This window comes from Lepus europaeus, chromosome 6, assembly GCF_033115175.1.
Source record: "Lepus europaeus isolate LE1 chromosome 6, mLepTim1.pri, whole genome shotgun sequence".
Lineage (NCBI taxonomy): Eukaryota > Metazoa > Chordata > Mammalia > Lagomorpha > Leporidae > Lepus > Lepus europaeus.
In genome coordinates this window covers 114304174-114331441 of record NC_084832.1, presented here as the reverse complement: position 1 = coordinate 114331441, position 27268 = coordinate 114304174, and the positions used below count along the sequence as shown (strand labels likewise).

Here is a 27268-nt window from a genome sequence, read left to right as displayed (position 1 = left end):
CTTGGGCCATCCTCCACTGTCTTCCCGAGCCATAGCAGAGAGCTGGCCTGAAAGAGGGGCAACCGGGACAGAATTCGGTGCCCTGACCGGGACTAGAACCGGATGTGCCGGCGCCGCAAGGCGGAGGATTAGCCTATTGAGCCACGGCGCCCGCCGGTGGGTGCTGCTTTTACATTGTGGGGGTTCGGTTTCAGTGCCCCCTGTTTCTTGTTCCTCACTCCTAAGGGAATAGGGATGACGACCACTCTGACTGCTTCGTGCTGTTTATGGGGTGACTGGAAGTGTTTCAGGATCAGAGGAGACGAAGTTGTCAGGAAACTCCCTCGTCTCAGGTTTAGCTGTGGAGATCCTCTGTAGCAGGTTAGAGTGTGGCGGAGCCCGTCTCTGCACGGCTTTATCTTGCACTTGTGTCACCATTCCATAGCAGCAATGAAGGCAGCAAGAAACTGGCATTCCTTTACCTCTCGTGAAAGCCAGAGAAATCAGTAATTTTTCCCACCAGAAAACTTTGGGTCCTGCACCAGGACTAGAGCCATTGATGAAGACAGTGCGTGGTGGTGTTAGGACTGAGAGTAACAAGAAGTGGGGGTTCTGAAGCCAAAGCCCTCTAATGTAAAAAGGACCCAGCCTCTTGTCTGTGTCTCCCTTAGTCCCAAGTGTCCTTGCCTGTCCCTTATCAAGAGGAACTCACTGGCTTGAGGAAGTGAGCCAGCTGGCCCTGCAAGGTTCCAGTCACCAGACTAAAGGAGTCATTTGCTTCTCCAACAGATAATGACCTTGATGGCCAGTGTTGACCTTGGGTGGTTTGTGTGGAGGAATACAGGTCCTGGCAGGATCTAACTGCCACCTGCATGTAACCCTCAGACCAACTGGAGCCCACCTGGCCACCATATATTCCCTGAAGAGCCCAGCATCACTGACCAAACCAGAGAAGGTCATGAGTGCCACTGGCCAGTCATGAACTTGGTCATGAGCTGATCATGCATGTCTCAGCCCCAGTCTCAGTGTAGAAGTACCCTCACCCCTAACTCCTCATGAAGTCCTGGATTTAAGCACTAGCAGCTCTGTGCTTTGCAATAAATACCTCCTTTCTTCAGCGATTGGCTTTCTGTGTGTTGGGCGAGCTGATGCAGTTTGGGGGTCCTACAGCAATCCCTCCAGCAGGCTTTGGGAATCGTTCAGCAGAAAGCTCTGTGCTGCTGCTGCCGCCGCCCCTTCTCTGATCGTCTTGATCTGGGCTGATTCTTGCCAGAAAACCTGGAATTTTGGAATTTCCTGCCCAGCAGTTTCAAGGCCTTTCCTTTAGCAACAACTTACAGAGTTTTAAGTTGGCTTTTTCAAAGCAAATGAAATGTTAGTTGAGGATGAGTTGATCCACACTATGCAAATAAACTGTATCAGATAGATAAGTAAATATCCTCCTACAACGCACTGAACTCAGGTCAGGCGTGTGTCCTTATAGTGGAACCAAACAAGTCTTTGTCAAGGGTGCCCTTGACCTCCTTGTTGCTAATTCCACTGACACTTTTCAGCTGTTCTTCTTAAATTAGCAGTTGATGTGATTTTTCCTTGTTAGACACTTGTTAATTTTTTTCTTCTTAAAAATGTATTTATTTATCTATTTTGTTTTAAGAAAGGCAGAGGGAAAGACATGTCCCATCTGCTTGTTCACACCCTGAATGCCAGCAGCTGAAGCCAACGCTGAGAACTCAGTCCGAGTCTTAAATGTGAGTGGCAGAGACCCAAGCATATGGCCCATGACCTGCTGCCTCCGAGGGTGCAGTAGCAGGCGTCTGGAATTGGCAGTGGAGCTGGGACGCAAACCCAGACAGTCTGATAGGAAATGTGGACATCCCACATGATGTCTTCTGCACCAAATATGCATTGGCAGGAAGCTGGATTGGAAACAGAGAAGCAGGGACTCAGAATAAGACATCCTGATGTGGGATGCAATACCCAAGCAGAGCTGTCTTGTTTTTTTTGTTTGTTTGTTTGTTTTTTTAAGAATTATTTTATTTATTTGAAAGAGTTACAGAGAGAGGTAGAGCCAGAGAGAGGGATTCCACGGGTTCACTCCCCAAATGACTGCAGTGGCCAAAACTGAGCTGATTCAGAAGCCAAGAGCCAGGAGCCAGGAGCTTCTTCCAGGTCTTCCTCATGGGTGCAGGGACCCAAGGACTTGAGCCATCCTTCACTGCTTTCCCAGGCCATAGCAGAGAGCTGGATTGGAAGAGGAGCAGCCGGGACTCGAACCGGTGTCCATATGGGATGCCGGCACTACAGGCGACGGCTTTAACCCACTACGCCATAGTGCTGGCCCCAAAGCAGCGCTGTCTTAACCACTGTACTGAAGCTGCCCCTCGCTCTCTGGTTTCCTGCAGGGGTTGTTCCCATGCCTGCTTCCAGTCCTTCCCTGATGACCCCATGGAAATTGCTGCTCGCTTCCAAGAGCATGTCATGGTGCTTATATGCTAGCCTTCTTCCCACAGCCCAGGCCACTACTGTGGTATGCATTTTACCCCTAAAGCTTTGTGCATCATGTTTCCCTCTCAGGGCACAGTCTAGGGCTCCCACTTGGGAGGCAGAATCTCCATCACTGCTGCCTCCCAGGGTCTGCCTAAGTGGGAAGCTGGGGTCAGGAGTTGAAGCCAGGAATCAGATACTCCAGGGTGGGGTTTGGTCATCTAAACTGTTAGGCCAAGTGACCTCTCCTAGAATTCTTAGCTCTCTGCTGCCAGAGGTGTAGACCTTACACTTTAAAATACCATGTCTCCATCAGAAATATTTCCATAGCTTTTTAGATATTAAGAATCAAGGAAATTAAACCCTCTACTTGTGCTACATGGAATGCCCCCCTCAGCTACTAGGGAACAGAGACTACTGGAACTTTTTCTAGTTTAATCATTCCTATGCCTGTGTGAGGCCCTTTTAGTGTGTTCTCATGAGTTTATTCTGTTTATTCTTTTGGGGTGATCCATATTATCTGCCTGAGGTGCATCCAGAGTTGCCTCCTTATGCCTGTGCAGTGATTTTCTGTACCAGTTACAGATGTGCCAGGTCTTCTCCAAGGAATGCCAGCCCCGGTGTTGTGCTCGGCAGAGTGACACATTGCCCTCTCAGGGGGCTGTTGCTACTTCCTGGCACTATAAATACCAGTTCAGGAAACCGCCACATACGCCAGACATTGTCTGTGCAGTCCAGCTCGGCGTTTGCAGAAAGAAAGTCATACTTGTTGTCTGGTTCAACACAAAGGCACTTGCCCCCTGCTTCCTCTTAAGCCGATCCGGGCAGATCCACCTGAAGGGTCCATTTGCTTGGAAACACAGGATGTGCTCTCGGAAAATACACTGCTTTTCCTGCTTATGCTTTAAGGTTCATCTCAAGAGAGAATGTTCCTGATGAGCTGGGCAGAAATGCCGTCTTGCGCCCATGTGGCGCTCCTGGCGCGCTTGGGGCAACCTCACGGCGCTTTTACAGTGCTTTAGGGACTACTATCTGGGCCTTTGTGCTCGCGCCCTCCATGCACCCCAGATTACGAATACCGAGTCCTGTGACGTCTGACTCCTAGTTTCTGTCCCCCAATCACTAGCATAGCGCATGCCCTGAACTTTGGTTGGGTGCGTGGCTGATTGTGTGAATGAGTGAAATTGCAGTCATAGAGGGAAATAGTCAAACCTAGTTTAATACCTGTAAAAAGAACCTTGTGTTTTCATTTGGATTTTTCTATTTTCCTTAGCAAATACTCTCTCCTGTGTACATGGCCAATGCGAGACAGAAAAGTGTATTGTTATATGTAAATGCACTTCGGGGGATTTTTTTCGCTTTGCTTTTTTGAGTTTCCAGGGAACGGGCTAGTGTGTGCCTCACAAATTTCTTAGCGTCTTTGTTTCCTCATGCATTTTTTTGTTTGGCCTGGCCCCAGTCTTCATTCACATTCCCCCCAAAGGGTCTGCTGCACACAATGATTTTGTGAGCCGTTGGTTGTGTGTTCTCTGCAGTGAAAACCCGCCTTGTTTTCTGTTGCTAGGCAACCCCATTCCAGCTGCCATTGAAGAAATGCGCGGTGGTGGGCAATGGTGGGATTCTCAAGAAGAGTGGCTGTGGCCGTCAAATAGATGAAGCAGATTTTGTCATGCGGTAAGAGGGAGCACCCACCGCGCGGCCTCCGCCTTCTCCCCCCTTCCTCCCCTTCCTACGAGCCCGGGGACCTTGCAAAACCAGCCAGCCACTGTGATGAACTTAGTGCAGTAGATCTTGCTCTCCCCTTCCAGCTCACGTGAGCCTGAGGGAGGGCCAGGGGTCAGGGCCAGCCTGCCCCGAGAAAGTTCAGAGGCAAGGGGGGCTAGAGGGGGCAGCGAGACTGTGCTGCAAGTGAAGGCATTGGGGAAGTGTGGAAACGCTCGGGTCTTATTTTAGATCCCAGCCGAGCCGGGTGATTAAAAACTTTTCGCAGTGCTCTTTTGTGACAGCTAGCTCTGCGTGAATAAACGTTCTAATTCACTCGTTTTATTCCACTCGCCATGCTTCTTAGTTTGCACAAAGGCCTTGGTAAGTAGCAAGTGGGCTCTGAAGGAGGATTTGACCTGTGCATGACCAGACAGCTGGAGGACAGGAGAGGAGGTGACTTGCCAATGAGGGAGCATGGTGGCCGGCGCCGTGGCTTAACAGGCTAATCCTCTGCCTTGCGGCGCCGGCACACCGGGTTCTAGTCCCAGTTGGGGCGCCGGATTCTATCCCGGTTGCCCCTCTTCCAGGCCAGCTCTCTGCTATGGCCCGGGAAGGCAGTGGAGGATGGCCCAGATCCTTGCGCCCTGCACCCGCATGGGAGACCAGGAGAAGCACCTGGCTCCTGGCTTCAGATCAGCGAGATGCGCCGGCTGCAGAGGCCATTGGAGGGTGAACCAACGGCAAAAAGGAAGACCTTTCTCTCTGTCTCTCTCTCTCACTATCCACTCTGCCTGTCAAAAAAAAAAAAAAAAAATGAGGGCCTGACAGGTGGTGATGGGGACCCCAGGAAACTGGGGACTCCTGCAGGGTGTAGAAGGGATCACTAGGATGCATCCAGCCCCCGGTGGTTTCCCTCAGACTACGATGATGCCAGCCTGCCCCGGGGGTGGTGTGGATGCGACATGCTTAGCAGGTGGCCAAGCTAAGAGGGCAAGTGATTGGTAGAATGCAGGTTTGAGAGGATCTGGGAGAGAGGGGAGGGGGGACAGGGTGTGAGAATGCAGAGGGTTCTGGCGGGGTAGGAAGTGGGCTCTGAGACATGGGGGAGAGAAGGGAAGGAGGCCAAACAGCATGGTCCTTCATAGCCAAGAGGGACCGGGGGCCACGGCGGGGAGAAGTGGACTCAGAAGTGCTGAAGTTGAGGATGCCCCACCGAGGCCCACCTTGTCAGAGCTATGGTGTTTCTGGGGGATGATCAGACTTACTGTCGAGACGGGACTCGGTATTATTGGGAAAGGGAACGAGTGGCGGGGCTCCACAGGGTCACTGAAGTGGAAAATACCAAAAGGCCCTGTGGCTGGGATGGCTGAGGATGGCGGGGACATGAGGGCAAAAAACTGAGCGAAGGGGTGGAGGGAGATTTTATGTTCATTCTTAAGGATAAATCATGACCCAAGAGTAACAGGGTGGCTAAGAGCACACTAGGCCACCTCTAAGTAGGGTGGGGAGAGGAAAACCTAGGTGAGAGGGTTCGGGGGAGCCTTGTGCTTAAGGCTGCTTGGGGAACCTGCAGAAGAGCAGGGAGGAGCCTTTCCTACAGCCAGGTGCCCTGGCATAGTTTGCCCAGGTCGGACCGTGTGTTCCTCTCCATTGCTTGTCTTTCCCCGGGATACATAAACAGCAGGAACATAAAAACATAGCTGTCGGGGTTCGCGTTTGCACAGCCTGTGTGCTGAGCACCCCCTCGGCATCCGGCCTCCCCTGGGTCTGGAAGAGGTGTGCTGAGTGATTCTCCCGCGCAGGGGCATGGTGGAGAGGGGCTCACTGTGACCGGGACAGAGGGGGGCAGGCAGCAGCTTCTGTGGAATGAGGTGTTGAGTGGAGTCACCGCCTCATCGTCCCAGGTGCTGTGCAGCGCTGGGGGATGGGGTAGGAGAGCCAGGCCAGTCCCTGGAGAGCGTGAAGGGACGAGGAGAACAGAGGCTCTGAGCCAACTTCAGGCGTTCCCTGCACTGCAGTGTCCAGCCTGAGCCGAGGGCCAGCAAGGAGCCTTGACGTTGGCTGGGTCTGTGGCCCACAGCACTCGTTTTACCTTCCCTGTCTAATCTGTGTGAGGAGTGAGCATCCACAGTTCTTCATGCCTTTCCACTGTGCCACTCTGTGGATTTGCAGCATTCTGAGAGCTGATGGGGTGCCGTTTCAGTTTTCAAATTGCACTTCAGTGTCAGTTAATTTGCTCTTTTCACAAACTCCGGAAGGGTGGAGCAATAGACAAACTCATTCCCACAGATTCAGGACGTTAGGTATTCCAGGTGGTCCTAATACAGTGCAGAGGGAGGCAGTCTGATTTCTTAGTGTGTGTGCACTGTGTGTGTGCGCACCGAGGAAGGTGCGTGTAGCAGACCAAGGAGGGGCACCATAGGAGTTATTTAGGGTGGCGGCGTTCATCACAGATCAACGAGGCCAAGTTAGCCTTGTGCACGGTGTGGTGTGGCTGGATTCTAGTTCAGAATTAGTGCCTGAGATCGGCGTGTCTGATGCAATATTAAACATAGAGTGATGAGGAAGCTGAGGAGTGCAAAGAATTTGGAGAAGATAGTGTAGAGCTATGTGTGCATGTGCTTTTGAGTTAAGTTCAAGAATAGAACCGTTTTCTTTATTTTTCAAGCTTTTTTGTTTATTATTTGAGAGAGAAAAGGAAAGAGAAATATCTCATTTGCTTGCTCGCTCCCCAAATGTCTGCAGTAGCCCCCAACCTGGCCTGAAGCTTGGAACTAGGAACTCAGTCCAGGTCTCCCACTTGAGTGGTGGGAGTTCAGTGACTTGAGCCCTCACCACTTCCTCCCGAGGTCTGCATTAGCAAGAAGGTGGAATCGAGAGTTGGAGCTGGGCATCGAACCCAGGTACTCTGTTATTTCACCTTGGCATCCTAAGCAGCATCTTTATTACTGGGCTAAATGCTGGTCCCAAGAATTGTGCAAGTTTTGTAACGCGTTTGAATTTTTTTAACTTTTATTTAATAAATATAAATTTGCAAAGTACAGCTTTTAGATTACAGTGGGTTCCCCTCCATAACTTCCCTCCCACCCACAACCCTACCATCTCCCGCTCCCATTCCATTCACATCAAGACTCATTTTCAATTATCTTTATATATAGAAGATCAATTTAGTATATATTAAGTAAAGATTTCAACAGTTTGCACCCACACAGAAACACAAAGTGTAAAGTACTGTTTGAGTACTAGTTATAGCATTAATTTACATTGTACAACACATTAAGGACAGAGATCCTACATGAGGAGGAAGTGCACAGTGACTCCTGTTGTTGACTTAACAATTTCACACTCTTATTTATGGCGTCAGTAATCACCCTAGGCTCTTGTCATGAGTTGCCAAGGCTATGGAAGCCTTTTGAGTTCACCAACTCTGATCATATTTAGACAAGGTCATAGTCAAAGTGGAAGTTCTCTCCTCCCTTCAGAGAAAGGTACCTCCTTCTTTGATGGCCCATTCTTTCCACTGGGATCTCACTCACAGAGATCTTTCATTTAGGGTCCCCCCCCCCCCCGCCCACTGAGTGTCTTGGCTTTCCATGCCTAAAATACTTTCATGGGCTCTTCAGCCAGATCCAAATGCCTTAAGGGCTCAGTCGGACTTGCCCCAAATGATAGAGTTAGAAACATGCCAGGGGATTCCAATTCAATCCCATCAAGGTTGCATGTACCAATGCCATCTCACTAGTCCAAGTGATCAGTTTCAGTTCACAATTCGTCATAATGATAGGATTAAGAGTCAAAGGGATCACATAAACAAGACTAGTGTCTGCTAATACTAACTGATAGAATTAAAAAGGAGAGAACAATCCAACCTGGGAAGCGGGATACACAGCAGACTCATAGAAGGGCAGATGTCCTAAACACGTTTGGATTTTTAAAACCTTTATTTATGGTTTACAACATGGGAGTAATAAATGTTGATAAGTTATTTTTTAAAATTGGATTTGACCACTTATGGATCTATTTGGAAGTGATTGCTTAATACGTCTTTGTTCTGGGGAAGCCTTAGAAAGTTGAGGTAATATATATTCAAAATTAAACAGTTAGGTGTGCACTGGAAAGCGTGTGGTTTTAGACTAGGGACAGATGTAAAACCAGCCCTCTCTGTGCTCACTGCTCTACCGGCTTCCGGTTCAGAATGTCTCCTAGGACCAGGAGAGACTAACCGTTTCTTCGCTGAGATGTTTCCTAACGCATCTTCTAAAATACTCAACATCAATTTCCCATTTTCAAAGTAAACATTTGCTCTGTAACCAGAAGCAACACTTGAAAAGATAATGCTGTTGAATTCAGTTTCTCCGAAGGCCTACAAGACAGAAGTAAACACAAGTACATGGTAGAAAGGGACTGGGAGTTCCAGGGACAAAGTGAAGGCAACAGAATTTTGGTGCCTTTTGGATTGTGCTCAAACACAGGTTTTGCAATCTTAAAGACACTCAGGATTTTCAAAGTAATTTTATAATTTTTCTGTTTCAAGATTCCTCTCCACCATGCCCATTCCCCACCAACCTCCCCTCGCTAATTCAGACTGTTCTTTGACTCATTGCTCACCAGTCCTGCGATCGGATCTCTCCCAGGCTTGTGAGCACTCCTACCAAGACACTTCAGCCGTTAATATCTGTTAATTATGCCAACGAGCGATAATGGAAAGTCTGAAACACTTTTATACAATTACGCCTTATTAGAGACCGTTTGGCTGTATTCAGCATGCCTTTTATGTGAATCAATGTAATTATCAATTTAGGAGTTGAGGAGCTACAATTGTGGTGTGTGAGATGCAGGGGGTGTCAGTTACTTGCACTTGGACAGAAATACCCACCCAGAGGAGCGGCAGGTTGACGTTTTCCATCAAGCTGTGTTGTCATTGTTTTCCAGAAATGTGTTCACAAAATGCTATCTTTGTTGTTTGTAGCATTTCCCTGGTTCACAGGATGTAATCAGTATACGCAAGTCTTTCTTGAGCTTTTGCCCTCTGGTAGGAGGTTTGCAAGGGCCTTGGGCCCACGAGGCCTGACACTCACAGAAAAACAGTTATTCGTGAAAATCAGCTAGTTCCACTTAATGACAGGACCAGTGAGGAGAGCACTCCCCGGCGACGTTCAGAGTTCCCAGTTTGAATATAACATGGCTGATTCTCAGATGTTAGCGAGGACGGTCAAGATCAGAGCTCTCCAGGGCACCGTGGGTTAAGTTGCCGCTTGCCATGCCAGCATCCCATAGGGGAGTCCTGGCTGCTCCACTGGCTCCCTGCAAATGCACTTGAGAAAGCAGCAGGAGATGGCCCAAGTGGTTGGGCCGCAGCACCTGTGTGGGCAACCTGGATGAAGTTCTTGGCTTGTGGCTTCAGCCTCGCCCAACCCCAGTCATCTGTGGAGTAAACCAGATGGAAGATCTCTGTCTCTCCCTGTGTGTGTCTCTAACTTTCTGATAAATAAGCAAATCCTTTAAAAAAAAAAAAAAAACTTGGAAAAAATATTTTGAGGGGCATAAATCCATTCTGGCTACTGCCTGCTTCTTTTCCTAGGGCCACATTTTAGCCTGCTTTATCTTGACAGTCACCTTTGCAAGGATGGGTTCCATCACAAGACCATCATCAGCACGCAGCCCGGTGAGCCCTGGTGTTGACGCAGAGGCTCACTCCCTCGTGAGAATGCACAGGAGACCACGTGGCATGTGGTGCAGCCACTGAACAGCAGACGTCTCAAGGGTGGCTCTGTGATGGGCTCTCCCACGCAAGCCCACAATGCTCACCGTGTTTGTTCTCAGGGCACGTTAGCAGAAGTCGCCAGCTGTCTGGCTAGCTGACCTGTGGCGCGCTGCCAGAGGAACCGGAATCTCATTACTGAAGGGCAGATGAAAGGCACAATTGAAATCAGCCAAGAGCGGTTTCCGCGTCGATGGCCTGCTGTGGTGGGAGCCACCGGGCAGATACAGGGTGCAGTGAGGGAGCTGGAGCCCATCAGCTGAGCCGATGCACAGACTGCTCCGTGCCCTGCGGGAGATTTGTGGGGAAACTTCAGTCGTTGGGGAGTGAGCGGAGACTTTACTATTTGTAAGGGATCTTTGCCTTCAAATAAGCAATGCCTTGGCTTACTGAAAGTAATAAAACCTTAGAGAGGCCCTGATGTGGTAGGAGTCAAGATGGAGAGAGAGATGGGACGTTTCAGACAGTTCGTGGGAGATAGGAATTAAAAGGTAAATTTAGGTACGTTATTTGGTATAGAGGGTCAGACATCGCTTGGAACTCCCATGTCCCATGAGAGAGTGGCCTGGATTGGAGTCCCAGCTCCTCTCCCGATTCTAACTTCCTCCTGATGTGCACCCTGGGAGGCAGCAGGTGATGGCTCAAGTAATTGAGTCACTGCCGTCCACATGGGAGCCACAGCTTGAACTGCAAGTGCCTGGTTTTCACCTGACACAGCCCTGGCTGTGATGGACATTCCGGGAGTGGACCAGCAGAAGGGTGATCTGTCGGTCTGGTTTTCAGATAAAATAGTAGTAATAAAGTATGTTTATTTAGGTGCAAAACAGTTTTGAAGTCTATATATATTCTTTTCATAATTTGCATTTTCTGTGAACTTTTTGAAGCCCCTCTCTCTATAGGTGGGAGGGGGAATTAAATCACAGTAATAAGGAAAACCTAGTGGGACCTGCAGGCCTGTTTCAGGTTTTCATAAATAATAAATGTATATTTAATTATATTTCTATGAAATCTCCGGTTTGTGTTATTTTTGAGCTTGTACTATGCGTGAAGCATAAACTGGGATTTTTTTTTAATATAGGACTTCTTTTAGTCTTACAACAACCCTGTGGGAAAAAAAGTCATTTCTTCCTTTTATGTATTGGGGAAACCAAGGCCAGGCAAGTGAATCAACTTGTATAATGTCCCACAGACTGAAAGCGGTGGGCTTTGGATTAACACTGACCTGACTATAGTTCCCATTGTAAACATTTGTGGCTAAGGAAAACAGCTGGGTCAGGGAGGTGTTTGGAGAGGGGAGTGGGGCGGCCTTTATAGCACCAGGAAACATCACACGTGCTTTCCCTTGGCTGACCTGCGGTGGCAGTCATCACCCTTCTCTGGATGCCACATATGTCTTTGCCACCAGTCACCCTACGCATCGGTCTTGCGCATACAAGTGAGATCGCCATTGCTTTAGGCACATAGTACATTGCCCTAATGTACTGTTGTGATTCAGCTTTGGGGAAAAGAAAGAAAAACATCAGCGAGCATAATTCCTCCCTGTCCCTTGAGGGCGGTAGGTTTCTGGAAGACATTGTGGGTCCTGTGTCCTCTGGCATGCCACACCGTCCTGAGCCCTAAGTTCCAGTCTAAGACTGGTTGTCTGACCACCTCAAAAACATTGAGGGTGGAATAAATCAGGCGCTCTTACTGTCTCTTTCCTTTCATAGATCATTTACTTCTCTAGACGACATCCTCTTGCTTCTAAAACTGAGCCAGTCTTTGAAGATGCGGGTGGTTCATTAGTCATCTAGTGTCTAGTAAAAGGGGGAGGTGGCCAAAACAGTTATTTGTGAACTGAGCTAGAATTAGTAAGGTTCTTAGCTGTGTCATTATGGCTGGCTTGATTGAAGTCTGTGAATCCTTCTAAAGAGTGTCTTCTTCTGTCTCCAGATGCAATCTTCCTCCCTTGTCAAGTGAATATACGAAAGATGTTGGATCCAGAAGTCACTTGGTGACAGCTAACCCCAGCATCATTCGGCAGAGGTGAGAGTTTATGATTTTCTGGTTGTGAAGAATGTTTCAGGAGGAAGGTTTTTGAAGTATTTAGCATCTCCAGGGCAGTGAGCATAAATTCAGGATTGGGAAAGCCAAGAGGAAAACCATCTGGACGGGCAGGAAGGATGGAGGAGGGAATTGTAAATAAGCGAGGCAGGACTACGGGAATCCAAACAGTGCTCTGTGCTGCCTCTGGGATTCTGTTTCAGGCTATTAGAGATAGTAGAAATAGCACGAGGAGCCATTATTTTGCTCAAAGCGGCCGTACAATATCCTGCGTACTCATGACCACTGCTTGGCGGTTTGTTGGTTTCAGTGCCAGCACGTTGACTGGCAACTGTCACTGAATTAATAAAAACAAGAAAATGACCAATCCACTGCATATGTGTGCATTAAAATAGTAATGCTGTCAGAACGTATAGTAACTTGTGATTGTACTGTATTTAATCAAACTGATGAGAGCAAATGGAAAATTCTAGTTCTAATATCAGTTCCGGAAGGCACGGCTGTTGCTCTGGGAGTTTCTGGGGTCTCTAATGTGAAGGCCATTCCTCCAAGAGCTGTTTGTTGTGAGCGGTGAGCCTGACTCTGAGGGAAAAGGAGTCACTGTTGTGTTCAGCCCCTCCTGTGTGCTGGCAGTAGGCAGGGAAGTAGCCCCAGGTTCTGGACCCAGGCATTGTCTCCTAAGGAAGTCCCAACCGAGTGAACAGCCCACCTATGGCACCTCACACTATGTGCACTACTTGTTTTAGTTCAAAAAATTTACAAAAATGTCCCACGCCTTCTTTACCCAGTTTTCGTCAAAGTCGACATCAGCACAGCAGTTCTATTTTGAGAAATAAGAAAAATATTCCATTTACAATAGCATTAAATAACATGACACATTTGACAATTAGAAAAGAGAGCAGGTGCTTTGTGGTAAAATGATGAAATTTTATTGGAAGACATTTCAGACACCCTGATTAAATGTATTGATGTACTGTGTGCATGACTGAAGGATTCAGCCTTGTAAATGCATTAGGTCTTCTCAAATCAATCTATAGATTTGTTGAAACTCCAACAGAGAGGCTAACAATGCATATTTTGATCTGTGTGTGTGCGTGTGTGTGTGTATGACTTGACAAGTTGATTTTCAAAGTTATGTGAAAATATGGAGAACCAAGAAAAGTGAAGAAATTCTTGAAGGAGAATGGTTTGGAAGGGTTGTTGTATCAAGGCTTGCTAGCAATCTTATAATGAAGACAGTGTGGCCTTGATGCAAAGATAAACCAGTAGATCAGTGAAACAGAACGGGGAACATCTGGATGGTTTCACATAGAACAGTGTTCGTGAGCTAGAAGGACTGCCATCCATCAGTGAGGAGAGGTCAGAGTATTCGGGACTGATGTTAGGATAATTAGGAGCCTATATGAGAAATAATTAAATTAGACTTTTACATCATAACTTACACTGAAATCATTGTCAGATGGCCAAAACATATCTATTAAAATAAAACAGGAAAACATATAGAAGAAAAGATAGGCTTGGGACCAGTGCTGTGGCATAGTGGGTAAAGCCTCTGTCTTCAGTACCAGTGTCCCATATGGGCGCTGTTTCGTAATTCCAGCTGCTACATTTCTGATCCAGCTCCCTGCAAATGTGCCTGGGAAAACAACAGAAGATGGCCCAAGTGCTTGGGTCTCAGAATCCACATGGGAGACCCAGATGAAACACTTGTCTTCTGGCCTCTGCCTGGCCCAGCCCTGGCTGTTAACGGCCATTTGGGGAGTGAGCCAGTGGATGGAAGATTCTCATTCATTCTCTCTCCCTCCCTCTCTCTCTCTCTCTCTCTCTGTCTCTCTCTCTCTCTCTCTCCCTCTCCCCCCCTCCCTCTCTCCCTCACTCCTCTCTCCCTAACTCTGTCTTTCAAATAAATAAGTGAAATCATTTAAAAAATGAAAAAATAGGCTCTAGGATTCCGAAAAAATGAGCTACACAGCACATTGTAAAGGAAAAAAATGAGTCTGACTTTATTAAAAACAGGAACTTTGATTCATAAAAAGAAGACATGATAAGAGAGAGCAAATGCAGCACACTGTAGAAGAAGGCAGCTAGCAGCAGGCTCACATGGAATAGATGAAGACCATCTTCGTATTAAATAAATTCAGGAAGAAATGAAGATCTGGGAGGAGATTCGGTCAAGGAGTTGAGCCAGCACTGCCGACGAGTAATAAGTCCAAATTCCAGGATACTTCAAAAAATCCATAGAAAATACATTTTATGAAGAAAACTATGCATGGATTTCAAAACTTGTGCACCAAAATAAATATATCTTTTAATTCCTTTTCCACAATTTTTTTGAAATATCATCATGGCCAATAAGTGAATGGAATTATGTTCCACCTCATTAGTAATCAGAAGACTGCGAATCAGAATCCTAATGAGGTGAATCATTACACATTCATCATATTGGCAGGAGTTAGACCAACTGTGCCCGAGGTGGTGGAGTGACAGAAACCGTCGTCTGTGCCGCTTGGAATGAATGCCGTCACCAGCGCTTGCAACTCAGTGACGCACACCGCCTGTGTCCCCGCAGTTCCGTTCTTCCATCTATACCCCGGGGAAAAGCAGAGTTCATCATAAAGCGGGAGTGTATACACTGATCGTTTGTAGTAGCGAAACACTGCAAATACCTACGTGTGCATCAGTGCTAGAATGAATAAACCAATGTGGGTATTTCCCACAATGGAATGTTTTACGGAAACTGTTGGCTGGGCACCAAAAAAAAAAGATGACTTTTGTAATGTTGAGAAAAAGGAATAAGTAAACAATCTAGTAGTATTCAAGATAAGATAAAATCAGATGACGGCATGGTGTAGGGAGACGCATATATCCAGGAGAATCAGAGCTTACCCGGAGGACATGCCTCGGATGGGGGCAGTGCTAGTGCAGACTTGCGAGAATCGGCACATCTGGTTGCCAGGAATGTTCTCTTTCTTGACCCGACTGAACCTACTGTGGATAGTATGAAGCTGCTTCCAAAAGTTCAAGAATTAAAAGATAAAGTTTATTCTGGTACAACTTAAATTTTTTTTTTTTTTTTTTTTTTTACTTTCACTGTGTTTGAAAGGCAGGGAAACAGAGACAGGTAGACGTCTTCTGTCTGCTGCTTCACTCCCCAGATACCTACAACAGCTGTGACTGGGCACAGCTGAAGCCAGGAGCTTAGGGATGCCATCCGGGTCACCCATATGGGTGGCGGGGACTCACGTGCTTGCGCTGTCACAGCTGCCTCCCAGGGTGCCTGTTAGCAAGGAGCAGGAATTGGAAGTGGAGCCAGGACTTGAATGTAAGCATTCTGATAGGAGATGTGTGTCCTAAACCACACCTTAACTGCAGAGCCGAATGCCCACCCTGGTACAATTTTGTTTTGAAATCCATCTCTATATCTATATAAATATGTATGTATGTATATATGAGGGAAGTCTTCCAAAAGTTTGGACAATACTATGAAAAAGCTATGCATGTGTTTCAAAATTTTTACAACTAATTAATTATCTTTTTAATTTTATTCTTTCACAAACTTTGTCAAGTACCTTTGTATGTTAGATGTTTTCTTTTGGATATGTGTTTTACAAAAAAACATCAGAGGAAAGGATCCTGAGTGATAGAGGATGTTAAAACTTGTAATTTTAGATGTTCTCAGTTGAATTCAGTTTGAATTCCAAAGAAGTATACTCTAATAGGTTTTGTATAAAAGGGATCTCTGTCTTGGATATAAGGAGTCATCAAAAGATCTGAATAGAAATGTAGGTAAGATTTATCAGTGTCATTGTCGGTGATGCAGAGTTCTGTTAAAGCTGAAACACAGTTAATATTTTAACACAAGAATGATCAATTTTTCCCTTATGGAAAAGATCAAACAGATATCAAGTGCTGAAAACCTTTGATTGGTTAACTACAGCTTCTGCAATATTCATAACATCTTCATGTGGCTAGCAGTCTATGCAAATGGACTGGATGACAAAGTACCAATATTTTTAATTGGGGATTAAAACATAGATGTTAGTTTGACACTAACATGGCTTACTGAAATGGAAGAAATAAAATTGAACTGGGAAAGGTAGCATGTGTGGCTGTATTAGAAGATTAGATATTAGATATTTTATTCATATCTAGTAGTCTTTTTCAAAGCTCTGCAAATCCAAGGCATGAGGAGTGTCAATTACTCTCATGTGATTAAAAATTAAATTCATTGGGCAAAGATGTGCACTGGGAATGCATAGTATTAGTAATTTTCATAGCTGTCCTGCACGTCTGGATTCTGATATTCCAAGAGCAATAAGATTATGAGTTTTCACTACAAAATTCCCTCAGAAAATATCAGTAATAAGAAAAAGTTTGAGAAGAATTATATGCACATTAATATTATATATATATATATGTAGTGTATACATATTAGCATGCATGTAACATATATGAAAAGCAGACATAATTAGGGCAACAAAATTAAAGATAGAGAAGGTAATATTTATTGCTGTATCTAAAATAAATTCTCAGAAAAGGAACTACAGCCTTCATTAGGGTCTTGTTTAATTAAGTGCATTATTATAATTTTTTCTTTTCTTTTCTTTGTAAGGCAGAGACAGAGACAGAGAGAGTTCTTATCTACAGGTTCAGGTTCACTCCGCAAATGCCCATAATAGCTGGGGCTGGTTGGGGCCAAAGCCCGGAGCTAGAAACTCAGTTCTAGTCTCCAGAGTGAGTGGCAGGAACCCAGCTATTTGAGCCATCGTCAGTGCCTTCCAGGGTCTTCAGTAGCAGGACACTGGAGTCAGGAACTAGAGCCCAGGAGCAAACCCAGGCACTGTTAGGTGGGACATGGACATCTTAACTGCTAGGCTAAACGTCTGCTCCCTGCCTTGAATCTCATTTCATTTCATTATTCATGTTGTATATGTTTATTGATTTTATCACACGGTTCCCTATGCATTATTTTGATCATATCCAGAATAAGAAATTTCCTTAGAACGCCTGGTACCAAGAGGAGAAAGGAGAAAGGACTTTGCAGGCATGTGCATCCTCTGATTGCATTTTTACGGGCAAGAAGAGAGGTGGATCTGATAGGGCAGCAGAGTCTGTTGTGTGTTCAGACCAATTGCTGCCGCCTTTCCTTTCTTTGCTGGGTATGCAGGTGGAAGACAGAAAGGGTGCACCTGTGGGTTGTCCATCATCATACAACCTCTGACCTGTTTCACCTTCAAATACTGTTGTTCACATATTAGAAGTGATTTTTTTAAAAGATTTATTTATTTATTTGAAAGGCAGAGTTACACACAGAGAGAAGGAGAGGCAGAGAGAGAAAGGTCTTCCATTTGCTGGTTCACTCCCCAATTGGCCACAACGGCCAGAGCTGTGCCAGTCTGAAGGCAAGAGCCAGGAGCTTTCTTCCAGGTCTCCCACGTGGGTGTGGGGGCCCAAGGACTTGGGCCATCTTCCACTGCTTTCCCAGGCCATAGTAGAGAGCTGGATTGGAAGTGGAGCAGCTGAGACTGGAACTGGTGCCTACATGGGATGCTAGCACTGCAGGTGGTGGCTTTACCTGCTATGCCACCACGCTGGCCCCAGAAGTGGTTTTTAAATCCATCATTTCTGTGATAATTTTTATCTGTTTTTTTGTCCTAATGTTAAGTTGTTGCCAAGTATGGATTTTCAGTTCACTATATTTTGTATATATGTTTTCAAGCATATTTATAGGGAGTGAGTATACGCCCCGGTTCATGCCTCAAATGCCCACAATAGCCAGGCTGGGGGTGGGTTGTAGGGGGCAAAACCAAGGGCTGGGAACTCAGTCAGGGTCTCCCATGTGACTAGCCAGAGCCCAGCTAATTGAGCCTTCATGGCTGCCTCCCAGGATCTGCATTAGCAGGAATCGAGTTGGAAGCGGGTATCGAACTCGGGGACTCTGTTAAGGGATGAGGGCTTCTTAGATGCTCACACCACACACTCATCCCGTGCATATGTTTTAAATACACATCTGTGCTGTCAAAATCTTGCAAGTGTAGATTTCACTCTTAGGATGTCACGGGTCCTTATGGCAAAGTCAGGGTTCTTTGTCAAATCAAGTTACTGAACGAGCTTCTTGCCAGAAGACACAGACTGGCTTTTTAATTCAGATAAATGTTAGAATGTAGTCCAGTATTGTCATCTCACTTCTGAAGTCTAATTACTCAGCGTGGAGGTGAGGTGTGGGTTCCTGCCCAGACTTTGTGCCCTCCGTAAAACAACACAGAGCCCCTTTCTGTTCCTTCTGAAGATATTTCAGCTTTGTCAGAGAACACCCCCGGAGCTGTGTTTTGGAAGTGTATTTTGTTTGTGGCCTGGTGGTGTTTAGTCTCTCTGTCAGTGATCATTGAACTCTGGGGCACTAGTAGATAAGGCTTTCTTTGGAAGGTGAATGGAAAAGGGGAAATTAGGAGAGGCAAGTTTGGAGAAGAGCAGAGTGTACACTGTCAGATTGGTCTTGGGCAGGTGACTTTGGGAAAAGTGTGCCTGTGGACATTGAAAGTTGGCAATGCATCAGGATGGAGGAGACAGATGACACTGGGAGCTCCCCGAGAACAGTTCCAGAGGTGCTCAGTCAACAAGCAGTTTCTGAAATCTGCTCTGGGACAGGGACTACAAGGTTGAGTGAGGTGGACCATACACCCTGAAACTGCTCACGGTTCCCAGAGGTGCTGCCCATGGCTTTAGCATGCATGGAGGACCTTCGTAATTTTTTTTTTTTTTGACAGGCAGAGTGGACAATGAGAGAGAGAGACAGAGAGAAAGGTCTTCCTTTACCGTTGGTTCACCCCCAATGGCCAATGCGGCCGGTGCACCACGCTGATCTGAAGCCAGGAGCCAGGTGCTTCTCCTGGTCTCCCATGGGGTGCAGGGCCCAAGCACTTGGGCCATCCTCCACTGCCTTCCCGGGCCATAGCAGAGAGCTGGCCTGAAAGAGGAGCAACCGGGACAGAATCCAGCACCCCAATCGGGTGCCGGTGCCGCAAGCAGAGGATTAGCCTATTGAGCCATGGCACTGGCCTGTAGTTTTAAGATTCATTTATTTAAAGGCAGATTTATGGAGAGGGAGGGAGAGGGAGGGGGATTTTTCCATCTGCTGGTTCACCCTCCAAATACTTGCAACCTGGAACTCCATCCAGGTCTCCCATGTGGGTGGCAGAGGCCCACATAGTTGGGCCAATTTCTGCTGCTTTCCCAGGCGCAGTAGTGGGCAGCTGGATTGGAAGTGGAGCAGCCAAAACTCAAACCCGTGCTCACAGGGGATGCTGGCGTGGTAGGCGGCAGCTTAACGCATTGTGCCACAACACCAGCCCCTATTATTTTATTTTTTAAAAAAAGATTCATTTATTTGAAAAGCAGACAATGAGAGAGGGGAAGAAGAGAGAGAGATCTTGCACCTTCTGGCTTAGTCCTCAAATGCCTGCAACAGCTGGGATGGAAACCAAGAGCCCGGAATTCCATCCTGGTCTCCCCCATGAGTGGTGGGGACCCAGGAACTTGAGGCGTCATTTACTGCCTCTCCGGGGCATTGGCAGAAAGCTGGATTGGAACTGGGTGGTCAGGACTTGAACCAGGCACTCAGATATGGGATACGGGCATATGAAGGTGCAGCGCAACCCCCTGTGCCACCGCACTCATCATAGAGGGGCTTCATATGAAAGATTGCATGCGTGTGCAGGGCTGCGATTTTCATTAGGTTTTCCAGAGGTCCTTACTTACAAAAGGTGTAAAAGTCACTAGTCTAGGTTGTCATTCTGTGGTAACCTAATGTGAATAGATTAGAGTTCTGATATATATAATATATATATATATACACATACTTGAATAATATATATATTTAAATATGTATATATTTGAATTTCTGCATTTTCCAATAGAGTTTAAAACACAATAAGCCATTTTGCCCCTACGAGGAGTTCATCATATAGCCAGGGATGATGTGTATTGGGGCAGATGGTTGTTAAAAGATAAACATTGTAACTTCACTCATTGTCCTATTGTGACCTTAAGAATTCGTTTGGGAACATGAAGGCTGACCAGCTTGGGAGATGGTTGTTATTTACAGATACTTAAAAAAGCAACCATTTAAAAGTATATGTGTATGTGCAAGAAGTCTGCTATTTCAGATGAAATAAATATAGTTGGTGAGGAAAAAAAGCCGCAAGAGGCTGAGGACGTATTTTCCCATGTGGGCATGGCATAGGAACCAGTATGGACTTGAGGCAAGACTCTTATCTGTGCTCTTGCGATCCTGACATTTTTTTTTTTTTTTTTTGGCACCAAGGACTTGTGCAATACATGTTCATGGAATGAATGAATGAGTGAAAGAAAAAATATATTTAAAATCCTTCCCCATGCTGAATTTCTGGTTTAAGTTGTGTATTAAAAGGAAGTTTAATGATTGTTTTTGGTATCAGTTAAAATGAGTTTATGCCCTTGAGCTGGGAAGACGAATTTGCATAACAAATATTTCAGAATGATGCCAATGGAATGCTTAACTAGGAAAACTTAGGATGCTCCTTTGTAAAAATGGACGTGATTAGAAAACACAAAGCAACCAATGGAGTAATAGAACAAATGGAATAAAAATCATGGCGGTGTCAGCCTTTCAAAGCTTACAAGTGCATAAGTTTTAATTCACTTGGAGGACTGGAGACGAGATCCCACTATTTATTTTGATGTTTGTGATATCAAGTGTCATCCGAGGGATTTCTTCCCAGAAAAGTCGAGGAGATTTTGTCCAGTGGTTATCAAGTGTCATTTTACTAAGGGAAATTAGGATGTGGAGATCAAAGCACGGAAAACAATTATTCATTTTGTGAATGTGTTTTCTAGAAGACAGTTTGAGCTTGAAGAGCTCCAACAGTGCCATGTCAGTTTCTCAGGAGAATTGTGTACGTCTCGGGTTGGGTTCCTAAAGCTTCCTGATCTCTTCTACTGTCTGATTGGGTTTGTTTTTTTTTTTTCCTCTCCAGACTTAGAGCAGCCTTATCCGTGCTTGCATTGAGGCCTGGTGGTCCTTGATGCCCATTCCTTCTTAACACCAGCAGTCCCAGATGGGACGTAGAAGGCAGGTGCTTGACCTGGAGCTCGAGGGACCGGGTAGGAGATAGGGAAGAGAGGCGCTCCATGGAGATGAGTCTGTGCAGTTTGTGGCTAAGGGGCAATGTTCTCTAGAGATGGAGAACACAAGTTTTGGCTTTGAGTGGATTTGTTTTAAAATTATAGTGCCACAGGGTCGGCGCTGTGGCTCACTAGGTTAATCCTCCGCCTGCAGTGCCACATCCCATATGGGCTCTGGGTTCTAGTCCTGGTTGCCCCTCTTCCAGGCCAGCTCTCTGCTGTGGCCTGGGAGGGCAGTGGAGGATGGCCCAAGTCCTTGGGCCCTGCACCTGCATGGGAGACCAGGAGGAAGCACCTGGCTCCTGGCTTCTGATTGGTGCAGCGCTGGCCAGAGCGGCCATTTGTGGGGTGAACCAACAGAAGGAAGACCTTTCTCTCTGTCTCTCTCTCTCTCACTTTCTATAACTATATCTGTCAAATAAATTTAAACAAAAATTATGGTGCCAGTGCCAGTAAGTGCTTCTGTTTACTTGCCGCATAGCCTTAACTTCGCATCTGTCAGTTGAGAATGAAGTTATTTACATTGACGATTGTTGAGAGATGGAGATGGGATGATGAAACTGCACCCAGGAGAAGCTCTTCCGAATGGTATCCAGGAGAGCTACTCAAGAGGACGCTCCTAGCGCCATCATTCTGTTCTTGGGTAACACTCATTTCTAAGTGTACTGTTAGACTAGCCAAATTGAAATTTCTAAGGGTATCTGTATACCTTCTCTATACCACCCTTCCCCCAAATAAATGCACAAAACCGAGAAATCAGAGAACTCAAAGTAGACCAAGCAGTGTGGACCATGAAATTCAGATGCTAAAGCATAGAACGTTAGTGTCTGTGTGAAGCCGGGAGAAGAGAGCTGCTGTGGACTGAGGTCAGTACAGCCTCTGGCTTGCAATAGAAGAAAACACAGATTCCTTCTGGGGAGAAGCTTCCAGAGTGGCCGTCTGTTACGTCCAAGGAAGCATCAGCTCATAAGCACTTCCGTGCAAACAAACTGTCAGTACTGAGCCCTCAGAGACCAAATACAAACAGCAGACCACAGATATGAATGCCTGAGAACTTACTGAAATTGTTAATTTGTATACAAGTGTACCTCAGAAAGTTCATGGAAAGATGGATTTAAATGATAAGTTGATGTTGGTGCAAAGATTAGAAATCATAATATGCATTTTTCTTTTTTAAAAAATTTATTTTATTTATTTGAAAGAGAGAGAAAGAGAGAGGTCTTCCATCCACTGGTTCACTCCCCAAATGGCCGGGGTTGGGCCAGGCTGAAGCCAGGAGCCAGGACCTTCTTGTGGGTCTTGTATGGGGCCATCTTCCTCTGCCTTCCCATGTGCATTAGAAGGGAGATGGATTGGAAGTGGAATGGCCAGGACTTGAACCGGTGCCTGTATGGGATGCCGGTGTTGCAGGTGGTGGCTTAACCCACTACACCACAGCACTGGCCCCATAGTATGCATTTTTCTCAAGCATTTTGAAGATGCTTCATATAACTAAATAGGAAATCTTTTTGAAATAAATGAGAAAGCAGTAGCGAATATCACAGTTAACTAGGTAGACTTGAAAAAGAACCCAACAGAAGTTTTAGAAATTAAAAATATAATTATTGAAATGGATAGGGCCGGCACCGTAGCTCACTTGGTTAATCCTCCGCCTGCAGTGCCACATCCTATATGGGTGCCTGGTTCTAGTCCCGGTTGCTCCTCTTCCAGTCCAGCTCTCTGCTGTGGCCCAGGAAGGCAGTGGAGAATGGCCCAAGTGCTTAGGCCCTGCACCTGCATGGGAGACCAGGAGGATGGACCTGGCTCCTGGCTTTGGATCAGCGTAGCTCTGGCCATAGTGGCCATTTGGGGAGTGAACCAACGGAAGGAAGACGACCTTTCTCTCTGTCTCTCTCTCTCACTTTCTATCTGTCAAATTAAAAAAAAAAATGGACAAACATCGAATCAGACATAACTGAAGGTAGAATTGATGAATTGGAAGACAGAGCAAGTGATTTTCCAGATAGGTTATAGAAAATATGAAAGCAAGACAAACATGAGGGATAGAACAAAAGGGACTACACTGCAGTGGAATGTTAGAGCTGTAGGATGGAGATAAAGGTTGAGAGTTTTTCAGAATTAATGAACAAGTGATCCTTTTTTTTTTTTACCTTTATTTAGTAAATACAATTTCCAAAGTACAGTTTATGGATTACAATGCCCCCCCCCCCATAACTTCCCTCCCACCTGCAACCCTCCCATCTCCCGCTCCCTCTCCCATTCCATTCACATCAAGATTCATTTTCAATTATCTTTATATACAGAAGATCAATTTAGTATATATTAAGTAAAGATTTCATCAGTTTTCCCCCACACAGAACACAAAGTGCAAAATAGTGTTTGAGCACTAGTCATAGCATTAATTCACATTGTGCAACACATTAAGGACAGAGATCCTACATGAGGAGTAAGTGCACAGTGACTCCTGTTGTTGACTTAACAAATTGACATTCTTGTTTAAGGTGTCAGCAATCTCCCTAGGCTCTAGTCATGAGTTGCCAAGGCCATGGAAGCCCCCTGAGCTCATCGACTTTGATCTTATTTTGACAAGGCCATAGTCAAAGTGGAAGTTCTCTCCTCCCTTCAGAGAAAGGTACCTCCTTCAACAAGTGATCCTTAAATACAAGAAACAAAAAATATCAATTACAATCAATTCAGTGTTTAGAAAATGCAAACAATTTTAGTGAAGCTGAACTGAAAATAATAACCTTCTAAAAGCAGTAAAAAAAAAAAAATAAAGATTGCCTGTGAAAGAAGGATAATTACACAGAAAACAGATTTCTCCAAACAGTAAAAATGCAAGTCAGAAAGCAGTAGGAAAATATCTTCAAAGTGCTGAGAGAAGAAATACCAACATAGAAATGTATGCTCAGCAAAACTATTTTTCAGTAGCTATTTCAGAAAAATCCTCTCTAGAAAAGACACAAAGAATATTTACCATCAACAGACCTTCACTGAGAGAAATTCTAAAGAATGTATCTCGAGACTTACTTTAGAAAGAAAATACAGGATGCCAAGAAATGGCAAGTGTTACAGGTAAATCTAAACAAACCTCATCTGTATAAAATATTAGTGATTGGGGCTGGCATTGTGGTACAACGGATGGATCTGCTGCCTCTGTCATGGGCATCCCATATGAGTGCTGGTTCGTGTCCCATCGGCTCCACTTCTGCTCCAGCTCCTTGCTAATGCACCTGGGAAAGCAGTGGAAGATGGCCCAGATACTTGGGGCCCTGCACCCACATGGGAGACATGGGTAGAGTTCCAGGCACCTGGCTTCAGCCAGGCCCAGTCCTGGCTGTTGAGGCCATCTGGGGAGTGAACCAGTAGATCAAAGAGCTCTCTCTCTGTCTCTCTCCCTGTCTCTCTATAACTCTGCCTTTCAAACAAATAAATCTTAATAAGAAATTATTATATATTGGTTTTACATATTATTTGTATAATCAAGATACCAGAAATATTGAGAAATGGCCTCACAGAAGTTAGGAGGGAGCAGTTGGTGTTTTAAAGTTCTTGTTTATTTATTTACTTATTTATAAAGTTTTATTTTATTTATGTGAAAGAGTTACAGAGAGAGGTAGAGATAGAGAGAGAGGTCTTCCATCCGCTGGTTCACTCCTGAATTGGCCTCAACGGCCAGAGCTGTGCCGATTCGAAGCCAGGAGCCAGGAGGTTCTTCCAGGTTTCTCATGTGGGTGCAGGCGTCTAGCCATCTTCTACTCCTATCCCAGGCCATAGCAGAGAGCTGGATGGGAAGAGGAGCAGCTGGGACTAGAACCAGCACCCATATGGGATGCCAGTGCTTCAGGCCAGGGCGTTAACCCTCTGTGCCATAGCACCGGCACCCTTAAAGCTCTTGTTTCTTTTATTGCTTGGGAATGAACCGTGCTTTGTGGCTTCAACAACAGCAGCTACCATTTTCGCCTCCTTCCCTGTTTCTGTGGCTCAGAAAGTCAGGAAGGACAGGCTCAAGGTCTCTCATACAACGGCTGGGGTTGAACAGTTGAACATAGTCCCCAGCACCGACCACGAGGTGCTTACTGCATAAACATTAACTTCCTTTCCTTTTCTTTTCTAAGATGTTTTAAAAAAAGATTTATTTATTTGGAAGTCAGAGTTACAGAGTGAACGCACACGTGAGAGAGATCTTCCATCCGCTGGATCACTCCCCAAATGGCCGCAGTGGCCAAGGCTTGATGAAGCTGAAGCCATGGGTCAGGAGCGTTCTCTGGGTCTCCCAAGCACTCGGGCTGTCCTCTGCTGCTTTTCCCAGGCCATTACCAGGGAGCTGGATCAGACGTGGAACAACTGGACACGAACTGGTGCCCCCATCGGATGCCCGTGTTGCAGGAGGCAGCTTTGCCCGATACACCACGATGCCAGCCCCTCCTTTCCCTTTGTCCTGTGGATCTAATCCTCAGCATTAAGTAGCAGAGAAGGTTGAATACTGCTGTCAAAGCATAATTAGATCAAATAAATTACAGTAACGAGTTCTCCGAGTACTTTGATGTTGGTCCACTGAGAGTGGATTGCACCCCAGGGGAAAAAAATGAGCAGTCGACCCACCAAGGGAGCCTAGTTGAGAATCCTTAGGCAGGGTTTATGTTGAAGCAAGCCAGCTTTCTCACTCCTCCTCAGCCTTCTTTTTGAGGTCTACTTTTGTTGTGTGTGTGCTCCCCATTGGTAGGATGTTCGTGAGTTTCCATTCTAGTGGAGAGACTCAAGAACCTGGTCTTGGATCTGAGCTGTAGAAGAGTGTGGGATTGTTAAGATGATTCCAGGGAGAGGAGATGAGGAACGGAGGGAGAAAGAGGTAGAGAGGGTGATGTGGAGATGGAACGTGGGGACCAATTTCCAGATACTTCCAGCAGTTAGCTAGAAAACAGCTGAAATATTTAAAGTCAATTGTAAATTGTTTTCCAGAAATGATTTGCCTTTAATTCTCTCAGCTTTTTTCGCTCTTTAGATTTCTGAAATATGCATGCATTTGTGTGTGTGTGTGTGTGTCTCCAGATGGCAGAGGGACTGTTGGGTTTCATTCATCTGGGATCTGCATCATTTGTGCTCTGGATGATGGCAGAGGGGCAGAGAAGACCTTGAACATGGAGCCCTCTTAGGGACTTTGAGATTGAAATCCTGGAAATGCCACATCTGTCTGGAACGCATGGTTGGCCATGGAATGCAGAGACATCCTTTTGACTCACAAAGATACTTTGTTACAGCTTAGGCATGTGTGCCCCAGCTTAACTTGTGGGAGGCAGACTTAAGTATCCAGTGTGAAACCAGCTAATTATCCTGCCTGCTCCATATGTGGCAAGAGCTTCTTTGGGCAAGGTGGCAGGGGTCCATCTGTGAGTAGCTTCATTGGATAGAGTTGGTTGTGCAATTGTTTTCAGATTGTTCAGCCACTATGGAACTCTCTTAGTTAACCTCATGAGAAAGGATAAGATGGTACTTCTTTTTCAATTTTTAAAAAAATTGATTTATTTGGGGCCGGCGCCGTGGCTCAACAGGCTAATCCTCCGTCTGCGGTGCTGGCACACCAGGTTCTAGTCCCGGTCAGGGCGTCAAATTCTGTCCTGGTTGTTCTTCTTCAGGCCAGCTCTCTGCTAAGGCCCAGGAGCGCAGTGGAGGATGGCCCAAGTGCTTGGGCCCTGCACCTGCATGGGAGACCAGGAGAAGCACCTGGCTCCTGGCTTCGGATCAGTGCAGCACGCCGGCCACAGCGGCCATTGGAGGGTGAACCAACGGAAAAAGGAAGACTTTTCTCTCTGTCTCTGTCTCTCACTGTCCACTCTGCCTATCAAAAAAAAAAAAAAAGTTGATTTATTTGGAAGAGTAACACAGAGAGAGGGAGAAACAGAAAGAGATCTTCCATCTGCTGGTTTGCACTCCAAATAGCCAGAGTGGCCTGGGCTGGGCCAGACTGAAGCCAGGAACCTGAGACTCTGTCCATGTCTCCTTTTTGGGTAGCAGGGACCCAAGCCCTTGGACCATCTTCTGCTGCCTTCCCAGGTGCATTAGCAGGGAATTGGATTAGAAATGAAATAGCCAGGACTCAAACCTACGTCTCAAATGGGATGCTGGTGTTGCAAG

General features: G+C 45.9%; 1 protein-coding gene across 2 annotated transcripts in view; it reads left to right on the top strand.

Moving 5' to 3' along the window:
* ST8SIA1 (ST8 alpha-N-acetyl-neuraminide alpha-2,8-sialyltransferase 1) overlaps positions 1–27268 on the top strand; it is a 140657-nt gene that overhangs the window by 69170 nt on the left and 44219 nt on the right. For both annotated transcript variants that reach the window (XM_062195526.1, XM_062195525.1), the window contains exons 3-4: positions 4028–4137; positions 11861–11953. In XM_062195526.1, the coding sequence (XP_062051510.1) occupies positions 4028–4137; positions 11861–11953 (203 nt within the window). The remainder of the gene's footprint in view (positions 1–4027; positions 4138–11860; positions 11954–27268) is intronic.